At 34.8% G+C, this 16,729-nt stretch overlaps 1 protein-coding gene across 3 annotated transcripts in view; it reads left to right on the top strand.

The window, feature by feature from the left end:
- Nucleotides 1–16,729, top strand: part of DDHD1 (DDHD domain containing 1) — a 90,328-nt gene that overhangs the window by 47,428 nt on the left and 26,171 nt on the right. For all 3 annotated transcript variants that reach the window (XM_007445965.1, XM_007445964.1, XM_007445963.1), the window contains 3 exons: nt 2,772–2,900; nt 3,982–4,129; nt 12,544–12,650. In XM_007445965.1, the coding sequence (XP_007446027.1) occupies nt 2,772–2,900; nt 3,982–4,129; nt 12,544–12,650 (384 nt within the window). The remainder of the gene's footprint in view (nt 1–2,771; nt 2,901–3,981; nt 4,130–12,543; nt 12,651–16,729) is intronic.

Here is a 16,729-nt window from a genome sequence, read left to right as displayed (position 1 = left end):
GGAAAGAGTTGACTTTAAGGTTATCTACTGATTTACCAAATATCAAGTCTATGTCTGGCTTTACTCTGTTGTCTGCTTTACTCTGTTGTCTGTTTTACACTTAGAAGATGTCACAGCATACATTTTTACTAATGACTTTTTTTTGTCATTCTATTGCTGACAAATCTTTCATTATTTTGTCACTAATAAGTCAGTTCAAAGTAGAGCTTTCAACTTAATTTTTTGGGGAAAAGTTTCATTTTTAAAAGTATTTTAACAACTTGAACAGAGTTGTGAAAAGAATATTTTGTTTCTGTGGGAAGGCTCTATTTACACTTCAGTAAGGGAAAGCATCTAGTGGAACGTATACTGTGGTATCTTCTTAGGAAAGCTTCATTAGATGGTTATTTATTGCATTTTCAATTTGCACATCAGATGTTGGCTGTGTCATAGTCACAAATTTGGTGAGAGTAAATAACCTTAGTATTGTAAAGATGTGGTTTATAAATCTCTTACGCATACAAAAATGCCGTGTTCTATTTTTTTATTCCATCTATACAAAGACATTAAAAATGGTGATCACATAGTTGTCTTTAATTTATAAATTTAGATATCATTTGCCTTTTTTACTTTCAGTAAAAGTAGAGCATATATTTGATAAACATTATTAAACTAACATTTTGCTGCACTGATTTTTAATTAGGAATTATATAAATAAAGCATTTAGAATAATGTTTGTCAAATACAACTCATTATTTAAAGTTAATACAACAAAAAGGCAAACCTCATTTAAAATTTACTTTGAAGCTCAGTGTTTTTGCTTTCTTAGTTGTCTACCACCTCCCTCCCTTCTCCCTCCCTTCTCTGTTCAAATGGAGAGGATATAAGGAGAGTACAGATGCGGCAGGTCTTAAACGAAAGCGTTCCCAAGGTACAGTAATTGTAGTTTTACTTCTCCATGTAGTTATATTCCTGGCTTGTAGCTTTCAGTTGTGTTTATAGCATTCGGTTGTATTTAGAGCATAGAAATTACTAGTATTTTAGAAATGTATCCATTGTATTATTTTGCTTAGTGTTAATTGTAAGTGGTGTAAACATTTGCAAACAATGTGTATAGTTCAATAATGGGATATTCGCCAATATTAAGATGCTTTAAGACAACACAAAGGTTTAGAGAGAAACAAAATTTTGTTGGCTTAACTTGGTCTTATAGTTTTAATGTTTTAAGCATATGTTGCTCAAAACTATTTTAACAAAATGCAGTTTTGAAACATTGGATTAAAAGGCTTAAAGTACTGACTTGGATCAGACATAGAAGTAGAAAAGGAAATAATTATTAAACTCTTGCAAAAGATTTTTTTTAATTTATGAAAAGTTCTTTTATTTAAAACCAGAGTTTGTACACTGGTTTTGTGTTTTATTTGCAACTGAAGATGTTATTCATGTTTGTTATGTTAATTGCATCTTGGTCTTGTGTTCAATATTAGTAATGTGTCCTGGCAGGCAAGTAAGATATAAATAGGTTTTTCGTAAATTTTTGAAGTGGCATTTGTACCATAACTCAGAAGTACATTTTCCTGGCAATGATTTGCCTTGCTATGTATTCTAGTAAGGAATAGCTTTTCACAGAAATGTCTTATGATCTTAGATCTTGACCAGGACTCCATCCTTTCATAGTTAGCATCTTCAAATCAGGAGAGTTGGACTCTGTCACTAGCTAGCTTTGTGGCAGGTCACTTAATCCCTTTGTACGTGTATGTCTTTATATATAATGGGAGATAATATTTTTGCCTAAAGAGGATTTTAAGAAAATAAATTAGGCATAGTGATTTGAAGGTGGCTCGTTTTCTGAAGGTATGTGAATTTTTCTTACCTCTATACAAGAGATAAAGAGGAAAAGTTAAAGTCCTTCAGACAATAAGACATCAAACTGTGAATTGGTGGACATGTTTTGACAATTTTCTTAACTGTTGCTTCCACAAACATTACTAAATTTGTGATATGTGGCAAGTACTGTGCTATGACTGTTTGGTGCTAGTGATACAAAATGACCAAGGTATAGTCCCTGCCTCACAGAGTTTGCATATTCCTGAAGAATATAGGTTTGCACTTTTTTTTTTTAAGAGCTTTTCACCAAGCATACCTCAGTTACAGAAATGCAATAACCATATTAATTTGAACATCATAGTAGGAAAAAATTTATTTCTTGTTAAAAGATCTTTCAACCTTGGAGCTCTGTTATGGTGGGCAATATCCAGTGATAACTGGCTTTAGTATCCATTCCAAAAATACCTTATATTCTAATAAATTAGATGATTCTCTTCCCAGTTTAAAGATAATTTTTTTTCATCTGAGTCTTGTTTTATCTTGTGCTGAGTGAAATTTTCACAGATCAAAAAATAAAATCAACAGAAGAAATGAAACTTAAGTTTCTATGTCAACTGTACTGAGAACTTTCATGAAGGTTTATATCCCTTAGTCCTAAGGAATGGCCACATCACCTGGGAAAGCAGTTCTTTAATAATCAGATCATATTTCCTATAGAGGTTAAAATTATAGTAGTTAAGCCAGTTTATTCCATGTTGTTCCAACAAGTTGCCTTTTCCTGTAGCATGCTTAATAACTTATAAAGTCCCTATCCATTACTTGTTTCACATCAATATATGTTTCTATGAAATAGTTTTTTATTGAACTGAGTTAAAATATTGATTCAAAAAATCTGTGTATTATAATTTTCACACAAATGAAGTTTGTCTTGGAGACCTTCAAATTAGTTTTTCCTTTTGCAACAGCTATTCATAGTTTCAAGTTGAGTCGAAACCACGTGGACTGGCACAGTGTGGATGAAGTGTACCTTTATAGTGATGCAACAACATCTAAAATTGCAAGAACAGTTACTCAAAAACTGGGATTTTCTAAAGGTATTTGTTAAATATTACTAGAGTTTGTCAAAATATTGGGAATCTAACTTTTTCTCTTATGTTCAAAATAGATGATTCAGGTTTTATTTTTAGTATTTTTTAAGTATGTATTAAATTTAGTGACAGTTACTACCCTGTTAAACTCTTTTTAAGGTGACTGAGTTAACATGTATTCATTAATGAATAATTGTATATTTAGAATGGTCTGGCAAGATTAATAAATACACTTTTTACTTCTAAAAGCACAAAAGCAGTCAAACCTGAGGCAGTGATGTGAAATAAAACATGGCAGTTGAAATATAGTGTCAGTAAAGATGAAGACTGGAAATTTTTCAGTGGATTTAGTGAGATGTAGGTCATCGGTGACTTAGATGGGTTGCTGGGACAGAACCAGATTGGCATGGGTTGAAGTTTAAGTAGAAGTTGAAGAAATGGAGGCAGTGAGAATAGATAGCTCTTTAAACAAGTTCGACTAAAAGAAAGAAAAGAGCGACTGGTACTTGGGGAGGAGGTGAATGCATTATCAAAAAATCTTTCAAAAATTTTTTCTAAGTCTGATAATTTTTTTACTGTATCATTTTTAATTCTTTGATAATAGATGTGCTTGAATATTTACATGTTCATTAGTCAGTTGTATTTGTTTTGTGAGTTACTTTATCAACATCTTTAGCTCGTTTTGCTGTTTGGATGATTCATTTCACTTTTCGATGAATAAGTTCTATTTGTATGCTTACGTAATTAACTTATTACTGTGTGTCATATTTTGCCAAAACTTTCCCAGTTTGTCATTCGTCTTTTATCTTTGCTTCATGATACATTCATTATAGAGAAGTTTTTAATTTTTATGTGTTCAGTTCATCCTTTTTTCTTTCCTTTTTGCCTTATGGTTTCTGGCTTCGCTGTCATGTCCAGTTCAGCAGTTTATATTAGAACTGATCAATACTTATCTTACAAATTTTATCCCCCACAACCCAGTGAAATTTTTTCATAGTATTCCTTTTATTTCTTTATTTTTTCAGTATATTGTGAAAATGCTATTTCTGTAATAAGCAATAAACTTAGAATCATAATTTTCCTACAGCATCAAGTAGTGGGACCAGACTTCATAGAGGTTATGTAGAAGAAGCCACATTAGAAGACAAGCCATCACAGACTGCCCATATTGTATTTGTTGTGCATGGCATTGGGCAGAAAATGGACCAAGGAAGAATTATCAAAAATACAGCCATGTGAGTTCTTTGATGAATACATTCTCCATCTAGTCAGAGTCCAAACTTTCGTCCAGGCTATAATAGAGCCTGGACAAAATAATAATATATAATAATATAATCGTTATGCCACATGCTTCTTCAGTACCAACTATTCTATCTGTTTAAGTTGTAGAGTAAGTTTCTGGACCAGATTTTGAGAGTGATTATATCTAGATGATGATGATGATGATGATATTTATTTGATTCTTTTTCCTCCATAACATGGAGAAGAGGTTTAAGAAAGCCTTTTTAACTTAATATATTGTTAGTTTACATTAAACTGAGGTTGAAAGCAAGAAAAAAGTCTGGTTTGAAGTCTATGTTACTCTCTGAATTGCAGAAACTGAGAATACTGTATAATTCTGAAAAAGCTAAGAATTGTTTAAGTTACCCGTCAGCAGCTTAACTTGTCCAAGTAATTACAACTAGAGGAAATTGAACTCTAAATTTTACACGGAGAACAAACAGTGGGTGCTTTGCCAACACACCAGGCTGGTTATTTACCTCGTTTATTTATATTCAGCTTTATTCTAAAAAAATTTTAAGATGTTGTTGGGGGGAGGGATGTTTGTATTTGTGCTTCAAAAATGTTTAGGACTGTGTAAAAAGGAAATTTTAGAGTTAAGGGTTCCACCACAAACTTGGCTGTGAGCTAGCAGCCAGTATAAAGAAAAATCTTATCAGATTTATAATACGATGAGAACAAATCAGTTGTTGAGAACACAGTTTATCAGGTTCTGAAGCTTCAAGTAAATGTATTTCTTGAGTCCTTATAAAGCAAATACTGTGTGATACCAGGAACTGTGTCTTCAGCACTCTCTCTATAATAATACAGTGTTCTGTTTCACTTTTTATTGTAATACCTCTTAATGCCAGCTCATGGATTAAAATAAAAATACAGTTCAATTTGGAAAAAAAAATCTTTGTCAGATACTTCTAGGCCATCCTGATCCTTGTCCATCTCCATAGCTTGTATTACAGAGATCTCTTCCCTCTGATTCTGATTTTATTTTCTGATGATTTGCGCATTACTTCCCACAACATTTATATTATGTTCTGTGTCAAGATGCTAATTTTTTGCTTGGTTATCTAAGGAACCTGAGAAGTAGTTTTAATAACATGTTCTCTCTGGAGCTATTGATAATTGGAAAGGTACCAGCAGCTATTGATAGTTGGAAAGGTACCAGCTTGATTTCTTTGGGTGCAAGTGAGGGGAAACTTAACTCAAAAGGAGGATTCAGTAGCCCATAAAACTGACGAGTCTGAGATTTGCCAAACAAGTCATCAGAATCCAGTTGCTATCTGTTCTACTTGCCTTCATTTTTGAGCTATTTTCAGAAATCTCCTGTGGTTCCAGATGTGGTTTATATCATCTTGCGTTCGAGTTCAGGAAGAAAAGTCTTTTTTTCCAGAAGTCCCTGCTAGTCTATGCATTTCAGTGACTGATGGTGTCACCTCCAACTGCCTGAATCTATGCATGGCCATGATCTGATCTGCAAAACTTGTCATCACCCTAGAATCAGATGGAAGTTGGCTTCATCATAACCATAGGGAGAGGGAGAGCCACAGATAAAAATCAAGAGCTACCATTGGAAGTAGGATGAGTAAATATAAGGTGGCTCAACAAAAAGTGTTCACTACAGAGAAGATGGCCATCATTTCTGCAGAGACAGGTTAATTTGATGGGAAACTCCTCACATAAATTAGTAATTGATGGAAAATATTCAAACAGAAAGGAATTCTGCTCAATAATAGATGGGAAAGTTCAAAGGATTTCTTACCCTTCCCTGGCTTTCTACCATTCCTAAGTTAGTTGTTTAGGACTTTAAAGAAAGTAAAATTAACTTCATCCTTGTCATTGCTACTCTGAAGCTTGCTTGTACTTATGATTTGATTTGTGAGACTACTGTTGAAATGAGCAACATAGAATAAGGAGTTACCACACTCCACTTCTTTGGCAACCTGCTGTTCTCTGAGGATCTCTTGAAATCATGTCCCAGAGGCCTGGAAATAGAGATTTTCGCCTCTTACCTTATTTTAGTGAATGTGCAAATGAATTCAAACTGGATTTAATCAATTTTGTTCCAGCAAAATATGTTTATTATTTAAATGAGTTGAGAAGAAAGTTTATAGACAACTTCTAGGAATATCAGAGTTGGTTTACTAAAAGGGATGAATGTATTTTAAATACAATTGGATTTACTTTTTGTGGCATTTTATTACAAGGGAAATCTTTACTGAACTTATATATCTAATAGATAAATTAGTAATTTTATTTTTTAATATCTTTATTGGATTATAGTTGCTTTACAAATTAATAATTTTAAAGCTACAATTTTAGAAGAGTAAAAAGAGACTTTTAGTTAAGTCTGGCAGATTTAACACATAGCTTATCTTATTACCTCCTAAAACCTCACTGAAAATGATAGCAAAATAATTTTTTAAATAAATTGGTGTAGACCCACATGTACAGAAAAAACTGGGAGGACACAGCAAACAAGAATGTCAACAAGATTTATTTTTTGAATAGGAAATACATTCACATGGTTCACAAATCAAAATAGGAAAATGTATAGAGTGAAAAACGTCTGACTCCTTTCCTGTCTCCATCTTCCCCCAGTGTCACTCATCCTTGTGTCTCAAAGCAATGTTATTTATCTTATATTCTTCTGGAGTTTCTTTAGACAAAATACAGATTATTTTCACTCATAAGGCAGCATACTATATACACTCTAGACATGGCTTTCTTGTGTAAAAAAATGTATCTTGGATATTATTTGCATGATTTTCTCTTGCCCTCCTTTCATATATATATATATATATATATATATATATATATATAATATATATATTCTTAAAACCAGTTAGTTTATCAATTGATTGTTTTCCTAATTGAGAAGAATTATAAAGACTTTTTTCAGAGCTATTTAATGATCCTTAATTAAATGGTAATTCTCAGGTGCTATTAATCTCTTCCTTCCTTTTTCAAAATATGAACTAAACATTCACTGCCTAGTGGGAGAACATGGAAGTTTAATAAGCTTAGAACTGAAATCATGAGTTTTGTGCATGGCATTACAGCTGCACAGTAATGGGTTAAGTCTGAGCTGTAGGATAATATTTTTAAATCATTCCTTTTTCTTGTTTCCTCCATCCCTCCTTGGTCTCAGTGTTTCTCATGTAGTCAAGACCTATATATTTAGGAAACAGATTTTATTATTTTTAGTAAGGCAATAGTAGGGACATAGCATGTGCGCTCTCTCTCTCCCGCTCTCTCTGTCTCTCTTGCTTCCTATCTATTTGTCTATCTCTATCTCTGTCCCTCCCTTTTTTCCTCCATCCCTGATTATCTTCTTTCATCTTTCTTTCCTTTCCTTCCCCTTGCCCCTCTTTTGTGTGTGTGTATGTGTGTGTGTGTCACTCCAGTTAATTACAACCAAGTGATTTAGTAGACATACCTGCTTGCCTAAAGTATCTACATATGTGGCCATTTGAGAACTATGATAGTGATCCTATGGAGTAGAGGATTGTCTCAGTTTACTGTAGAAGAGGACAGTATTTTAAACAAATGTAGTGTTTGAGTTTATAAGTCAAAATCAGGGTTCTTCAGCCTCATCACTATTAACATTTTCGACCAGGTAATTCTTTGCTACGGGTGGCTAACCTATATACATTGTAAGATATTTAGCAGCATCCCTGACCTCTACCCACTAGATGCAAATAGAACCCCTACCTGTGACAACCAAAAATGTCTCCAAAAAAAAAAAAGTCTCCAGACATTGTCATTGTCCCTTGGAGGGGGGAAAAAATAAGTATATGCATGTTTGAGAAGCACTAGCCTAAGTGAACTTCTTTATTATTTTGTACATTCAGACAGCAACACACATACCACTTCCTGATTATTATATCATAATGAAATATATATATGAACTATATAGCCATCAAAAATGAATAAGTGCATAGAATAATATTAGAAATCTTAAAATATATTCCTTCTTGTATATGTTCAAATTTGTTAAAGCTGAATACTTGAAAGATGGCAAAAAAAAACCTTTTAGAATGTGGTAGTAAAAGAGTCTGAAGTTTTGGCTATCATCTTTATTTTCAGTGATGTTAATGGAAGCAGGTTGTCTTTTTCACAAACTAGAATCTATATAGACTTTTTAAATGGCAACTTTGGTGGTAGATAATCAATAAAATATAATCATATTGTAAATAATGCTTTAAAAACATACTAGAAGGACTTCCCCGGAGGCGCAGTGGTTAGGAATCCACCAGCCAATGCAGGGGACACGGGTTCAATCCCTGGTCCGGGAGGATCCCACATGCCGCAGAGCATCTAAGCCTGTGTGCTCTACACACCACAGCGAAGAGTAACCCCCGCTCGCTGCAACTAGAGAAAGCCTGTGTGCAGTAATAAAGACCCAACACAGCCATAAATAAATAAATAAACAAATAATTTTAAAAATAAAAATATACTAGAAATGGAGAAAGATAGACTTTTAACAAATAGTGTGTTGGGATAGCTAGGCAGCCATATGGAAAAAAATTAAATTGGGCCCATTTTTCACACTAAGATAAACTTCAGTAGGATCACATTTGAACCTAAGAAATGAAACCATACAAATAGTATAGATTTAAAAGGTAGGATTGAGGGGAGTTTGAATTCTTATGTACCTTAGTAATAGAGAAAACTGTCCTAACTATAACTTGATCCAGAGACCTTAAGGGAAAATATTGATAAATATGTCATCCCAAAAAAGCCATATGGCAAAAAAAAAGAAATAAGGCAAACTGAGAAAATCCATTTGCATCTTGTATCACAGATGAACAGTTAATGTCCCTAAATATAAAGAACTTCTAAAAATAGAGGGAGGGCTTCCCTGCTGGCACAGTGGTTGAGAATTCGCCTGCCAATGCAGGGTACACAGGTTCGAGCCCTGGTCTGGGAAGATCCCACATGCCACAGAGGAACTAAGCCCATGTGCCACAACTACTGAAGCCTGTGCACCTAGAGCCTGTGCTCCACAACAAGAGAAGCCACTGCAATGAGAAGCCCATGCACCACAACGAAGAGTAGCCCCCGCTTGCTGCAACTAGGGAAAGCCTGTGTGCAGCAACAAAGACCCAATGCAGCCAAAAATAAGTAAAATTTTTTTAAAAAAAGATCCCACAGGCCGTGCAGTGTGGCCAAAAAAATCAATTGTATTTCTACACTAGCAATGAAAATTAAAGCATTTCCACTTACTATAGCATCAAAAAGAATAAAATACTTAGGAATAAGTTTAACAAAAGAAGTGTAAGATTTCTACACTGAAAACTATAATACACCATTGAAAGAAATTAACGAAGACTTAAATAAATGGAAAAGGCAACCCACATTTGAGGATTAGAAGATTTAATGTTGTTAAGACGCCAGTACTTCCTAAATGGATCTACAAATTTCACCACAATCCCTATTAAAATTTCACCTATCATTTTTTCAGAAATTGACAGGCTGATCCTAAAATTCACATGTAAATGCAGGGGACCCAGAATAGCCAAAACAATCTTGAAAAAGAATAAAGATGGATGACTTACCCTTCCCAATTTCATAATTTGCTACAAAGCTATAGTAATCAAGACATTGTGGTACTGGCTGGCATGTAGATAGACCTAGATCAGTGGAATAGAATTGAGAGTTCAGTTGTTTTTCAACACGAATGCCAAAATAATGCAATCAGGAAAGAATAGCCTTTTAACAAATGGTGCTAGGACACCGGGATATCCCCATGCAAACGAATGAAGTGAAACCCCTACCTTACACCACATACAAAAATTAATTCAGAGTGAATCAAAGACTTAAATATAAAAGCTAAAACTATAAAACTCTTAGAAAATATAGGAGTAAATCTTTGTGATTTACAACCATTGCCTTGGGTTAGGCAATGGTTTCTGATATATAACACTAAAAGTAAAAGCCACTAAGGAAAAAAAAATGATAAATTGGGCATTGTCAAAATTTAAAACTTTAGTTCTTCAAAGAACACTATCAAGTAAGTAAAGACAACCCACAAAATGGTAGAAAACATTTGCAAATCATATATCTGTTATGGGTCTAGCATCTAACATATATAAAGAACACCTACAAATTGAATAATAAAATAAATAACTCAATTTTTAAATGAGTGAAGGATTTGAATAAACAGTTATCCAAATAAAATATACAGATGGCCCATAAGCTCATAAAAAGATGCTCAGTATTATTCGTCATTAAGGAAATGCAATTCAAAACCAGAGACATACCACTTCATGCTGACTAGGATGACTCATCAAAAAGATGGGAAATAGCAAGTATTAGCAAGGATGTGGAAAAATTAGGACCCTCATATGTTGCTGATGGGATTGTAAAATAGCACAGCTGCTTTAGAAAACAGTTTGGCACTTCCTCAGAAAAATTAAATGTGAAGTTAGCATAAGAGCCAACAGTTCCACTTCCAGGTACATACCCAAGAGAATTGAAAACATACATCTATGCAGAAACTTGTTAATATTCATAGCAGCATTATTTATAATAGCCAAAAAAAAAAAGGAAACAGTTTAAATGTCCATCAGCTGGTGAATGGATAAGCAGAAACGGTGTATTCATACAGTAGAATATTATTCAACCATAAAAAGCAAAGAAGTAGTGACTCATGATACAACATGGTCAAACCTTGAAACGTTGTGCTAAGTGAAAGAAGCCAGACACAAAAGGCCATGTATTATAGTTCCATTTATCTGAAAAAATCCAGTATAGGCAAATTCATAGAGACAGACAGATTTATGGTGCCAGGGCCTGGAGGTAGGAATTATCAGAAGTGAGTACTCTGGGTATGGTGTTTCTTCTGGGAGTGATGAAAGTGTTCTGAACTTAGATAATGGTGATGTTTGTACAATTCGGTGATATACTAAAAGCTACTGAATTGTTGGAAAAAAAACCAAACTATTGAGGTCGTGTCAAAAAGACACATGTCAACTTGAAGAGACTCACTGACCAAAAACGGAAACAATTTGAGCATCCGTAAGGATAATAACTACAGTGGGTTGGAATACTTCAAATATGTTTAAATAAATCTATGAGTTAGTAATGAATGTTGTCAAAAAATATAAAACCTATAGCAACTCAGTATTTAATTGTTAATAGAAGAGAAGAATTAACCATTTATCCTGCCTTTTCTCAGTTCACACAGAAACTATTTGATTGTATCACAAGGCAGCCAATACTTGATGTGAGGAAATTTCTCTTTCCAGAAGTGTAAGGAGTGATGAGATTTAAAAAACACTTTTTTGCAATCATAGTAAATTAACGGATATAAGCAGTGATCATAACAACTGCTAGTATCACCAAAAAGAGAGAAAACCAGGTATATATACCTATGGGGTAGTAGTCTTGCCAAAACAATAGAACTTGAATCTTATCAGGCCCCTATATCTCACTACCAAATAGGGAGCAATGAACATGTTAAATAACACTTGGGGATGCAGTCATTAAAAAATCAGACTCTCAGAAACTCTACAGAACATAACAGAATGACAAAGCCAAAGAAGAGAGAGAGCGATGTATAGATTAAAAGACACTTGAGAGACATATCTTCCAATTGCAATGCATAGGCTGTATTCGGAGCTCAATTCAAAAGTGTAAAAAAATATTTTTTATGTTATTATAAAATAACATTTATAGTCTAACTGGGAAAATGGGACCGCTAAACATAATTGTTGAAACGAAGGATTGGTGTGATAATAGTTCTGAATAAGTTATGTTTTCCTTACATTTTAGAAATATATACTGAACTATTTATAGATGCACTGCTGTGATATCTGGGATTTCCTTTAAAATATTATGGGGGAAGGGTGCTAACATAAAGGAATAGCATGAGGGAGTTTGTTTTTGATAATAGAACTATTCTGTATCTTGACTGTAGTGGTGCTAACCACGAATCTATAAAGTTGACACCAAAACGGAAAAAAGTCAATTTTGCTGTACCTTAACTTTCAAAATAAAATTTAAAATTCTATATTGTGGGGAGAGCAAGTGGAGGAATAGATGAAATAACAGGTCACGATGTGCTAATATTTGGAGCTGGGGTATTTTATTATACTATTCTCTCTTCTAAAGATTTATACATATAATTATTTAGAATATAATATTGAAGCTTATAATATATGAAGTCATAGATGGCAAATTTAGGAAAATAGTTTTGAAATGAAGGTGTCCTAGTATTACAAACTGTTGCACAGTGTAGCAGTAGTTGAAACATAATTGGACAAAGTTATAAGCAAGTGGAAGTGTTATGATTAAAGACATTTTATACCATGTAAATACATATGGGAAGTTACTCTGATAAAGTTTTGTTTTGGTTTGGTTTTTTTAGGATGAGAGAGGCTGCAAGAAAAATAGAAGAAAGGCATTTTTCCAACCATGCAACACATGTTGAATTTCTGCCTGTTGAGTGGCGGTCAAAACTTACTCTGGATGGAGGTACATTTTGTTTCAAAATTAAATGATTTAGTCAGGCAACAAAGTGTTGCTCATTGGGAATGAAGTGTCTTTAATTTATTTGTCTTGAGTTATACTCACTCTTTGTTCTAGATTATTTAAGAAAATAAAATCCATTAATTTTAAAAAAATAATTACATCAACTTATGTTGTTTTGGACCACTGTATAGATTTCACAGATAACACAGTTTTTATGCATGCCCTCTGTGGATGGGGGAAAGGAGAGAGACAAGTGAAGGGAACAAAATGTTTTCTAAAGTTTTTGACAGAGAAGTGACCCATCAATGCTTTTAAAACATTTGTTGTCCACAGTTTTATATAAGCTTACATTTTCTTCTTGATAATTTTCTTCCTTTATATTTGGAAGATAAAAATCTCAGGTCTTTTTTTTTTTTTTTTTTTTGCGGTATGCGGGCCTCTCACTGCTGTGGCCTCTCCCATTGCAGAGCACAGGCTCCAGACGCGCAGGCTCAGCGGCCATGGCTCACGGGCCCAGCCGCTCCGCGGCATGTGGGATCCTCCGGGACTGGGGCACAAACCCGTGTCCCCTGCATCGGCAGGCGGACTCTCAACCACTGCGCCACCAGGGAAGCCCTGGGCTGGTGAAGTCCTTGGGCTGGTGAATTATAATCTATCAGAGAGAAATTACATAATATATGCATCTTTCTTTTACACAAAGTTTTGTCCTTTGAATATTATTAAGACCATTAAAATAGAATGTTTAGGTTGATTATTTACATAATCTGAAAGATGAGAGAGTTGTACTGAACATTGTAGCAGCTGCTGTTTGTTGAGCTTTTACTATGTGCCTGGCACTCTGTTCCATTTTACTTGGAGTATCTTATTTAATTTTCTCACAAATCTATGAAATACCTACTTTTATTTTCTCTTTTAAAAATAGGGAAACTGAAACTCAGTAAAATGTGAATTTAATGAAGAATGGCAGGCAAAAATCTAGGTCTGCACGATACCAGAGCCCTTGTTGATCTGAACTGCCTCCCTGGATGATTTCCAAAGTTTCTTCCTAGTCTGTGATTCTGCCTCATAGTCAGTTAGGAATGTCAGTTATAGCTTATAAACCAAAGTGACATCAAAGTTGTAATGCGTTTAACAACAACAAAAAAAGATTGTGACCAAAGAAGACTTCTCAGCAGCAACAGCTCATATGTAAAGTTCTGGTGTAGTAACATTATCTTTTGAGCTTTTTCCATTCACCCAGATAAATAGTTTAGGCTGCTCAGGAATGTATCAATAGATAACTTGGATGAATTAACATTTAATAAAACCCCTACGTCTGTAATTTTCTGTTAGGTTTAAACTACTGCAATGGAATCTTGAAGGCATTATGCTGAGTGAAAGAAGCTAAAGGAAGAACACCACTGTTTCTCTCTCTTCTCAACACTTCTGACACCAAATATGTTGGGGATTTTCCCACACCAGCCAATTCTTTAGTTCTTGGTGGACATCAGTGGGGTGTCCTACAATTTAATTCATTTCTGACACTTAACTTCTCAGAGATAGTATAGACAGATTAAGGTCTCAGTCTCACGAAACTTTCGCCCACTTCAGATGCCAATCACAACTTCCAGATTGTCCCCTGCAGTTGTGACTGACTATAAATTGGGGGGGGGGGGTCCCACGACCCCCTCCTGAACTTCAGTCATTTACTAGAACAACTCACAAAATTCAGGGAAACGTTTACAGTTGACCTTTGAACAATGTGGACATTAAGGGCACCGACATCCCCCTCACCCCCAGTCAAAAATCCAAGTATAAACTTACAGTCCAACCCTGTATTCACAGTTCCCCATCTGCAGATGCAGCCAACCACAGATGGCCTAGTACTGTAGTATGTATTTATTGAAAAGAATCTGCATATAAGAGGATCCACAGAATTCAAACCCATGTTGTTCAAGGATCAACTGTACTTATATTTACTGGTTTAAATTACATTTATTCGTTTAAAGACTATTACAGAGGATACAGATGAACAACCAGATGAAGAGCTACATAGGGCAATGTATGGGGAAGGGGTGCAGAGATTTCCTGTCCTCTTCAAGTGCACAGTGCTTCTAGTACTTCCATTTGTTCAACAACCTAGAAGCTCTTCAAACCCTGTTGTTTAGGGTTTTTATGGAGGTTCCATCATGTAGGCATAATTGATTAAATCATTGGCTGTTGGCAATGAACTTAACCTCCAGCCCCTCTCCTCTTCCCAGAGGTTGGTGAATGGGACAGAAAGTTCAAAATTCGTTCCTCTGGCAACTCAGCCCCCATTCTCTAAGAGTCAGCTCATTAGCATATACTTAGTTAGGATTGGCAGAGGCTCATCATGAATTATAAAAGACATTCCTTTCACCCTATCACTCAGGAACTTAAAAGGGGTTTTGGAACCCTGTGTCAGAACCAGGGACAAAGACGAAATATGTATTTCTTATATCACAACATCACAGAAGTGAAACCCAAAGGTTATATAATTTATGCTTCCATTTATATGACGTACTGCAAAAGACAAAACTATAGGGATAGAGATCAGATCAGTGGCTTCCAGGGTTTGGAGGTGGGGAGTTGAGTTCTAAAGGGCAGCATGTGGGAGTTTTTTTAGGGTGATGGAACAGTTTTGTGTCCTGATCATGGTGGTAGTTATGCAAAACTATACATGCATTAAAACTGAGAGTCAGTTCTAGTAATTTTTCTGTAGATTCTTTTGTATATTCTATGTAGACAATCACATGACCTGCAAATGAAAACAGATCTTTTCCATTTCTTAAAACTATTATTTCTTTTTCTTATCGTTTTGCACTGGCTAAGACTTCAGGTAGAACATTTGTTAAAATAGTAAACATCCTATGATAAAAACTCACCAGGAAACAGGCATAGAGGGAACATACCTCAACATATATGGCCATATATGACAAGCCCACAGCTAACATCATGCTCAGTGGTGAAAAACTTAAAGCATTTCCTCTAAGATCAGGAACAAGACAAGAATGCTCACTTTCACCACTTTTATTCAGCAGAGTATTGGAAGTCCTAGCCACAGCAATCAGATAAGAAAGAGAAATAAAAGGAATCCACATTGGAAAGGAAGAAGTAAAACTCACCGTTTGCAGATGTTGTGACACTATACCTAGACAATCCCACCATAAAACTGCAAGAGCTCATCAGTGAATTCAGTAAAGTTGCAAGGTACAAAATAATATTCAGAAAACTGTTGCACTTCTATACACTAACAACAAACTGTCAAAAAAGAGAAATTAAGGAAGCAATCCCATTTACCATTACATCAAAAAGAGTAAAATACCTAGGAATAAACCTACCTAAGGAGGTAAAAGACCTGTTCTTAGAAAACTATAAGACACCAGTGAAAGAAATTGAAGATGACACCAACAGAAGGAAAGATGTACTATGTTCATGGATTGGAAGAATTAATATTGTTAAAATGACCATACTACCCAAGGCAATCTACAGATTCGGTGCAATCCCTATCAAAATACCAAGGGCATTTTTCACAGAACTAGAACAAATAATTTTAAAATGCGTATGGAAATACAGAAGACCCTGAATAGCCAAAACAATCTTGAGAAAGAAGAACAGAGCTAGAGGAATCACACTCCCTGACTTCAGACTATACTATGAAGCTACAGTCATCAAAACAGTAGGGTACTGGCACAAAAACCAACACATAGATCAATGGAACAGAAATAAACCCATGCACTATGGTCAGTTAATCTACAACAAAGGAGACAAGAATATACAATGGGGAAAAGACAGTCTCTTCAATGAGTGGTGCCAGGAAAACCAGAGAGTTACATGTAAAAGAATGAAATTAGAATATTCTCTAACACCATATACAAAAATAAACTCAAAATGGATTAAAGACCTAAGTGTAAACCCACAAAACTAGAAGAAAACATAGGTGGAACACTCTGGAATGGGGGAAAATATTTGCAAATGATATGACCAATAAGGGGTTAATATCCAATACCTCATATAGCTCGACATCAAGAAAAGTAGGGCTTCCCTGGTGGCGCAGTGGTTGAGAGTCCGCCTGCCGATGC

The sequence above is a fragment of the Lipotes vexillifer genome, unplaced genomic scaffold (genome assembly GCF_000442215.2).
Source record: "Lipotes vexillifer unplaced genomic scaffold, Lipotes_vexillifer_v1.1 scaffold43, whole genome shotgun sequence".
NCBI classification, from domain to species: Eukaryota; Metazoa; Chordata; class Mammalia; order Artiodactyla; family Lipotidae; genus Lipotes; species Lipotes vexillifer.
The sequence above is the reverse complement of the archived record's forward strand: the minus strand, read 5'-3'. Positions and strand labels throughout refer to the sequence as shown.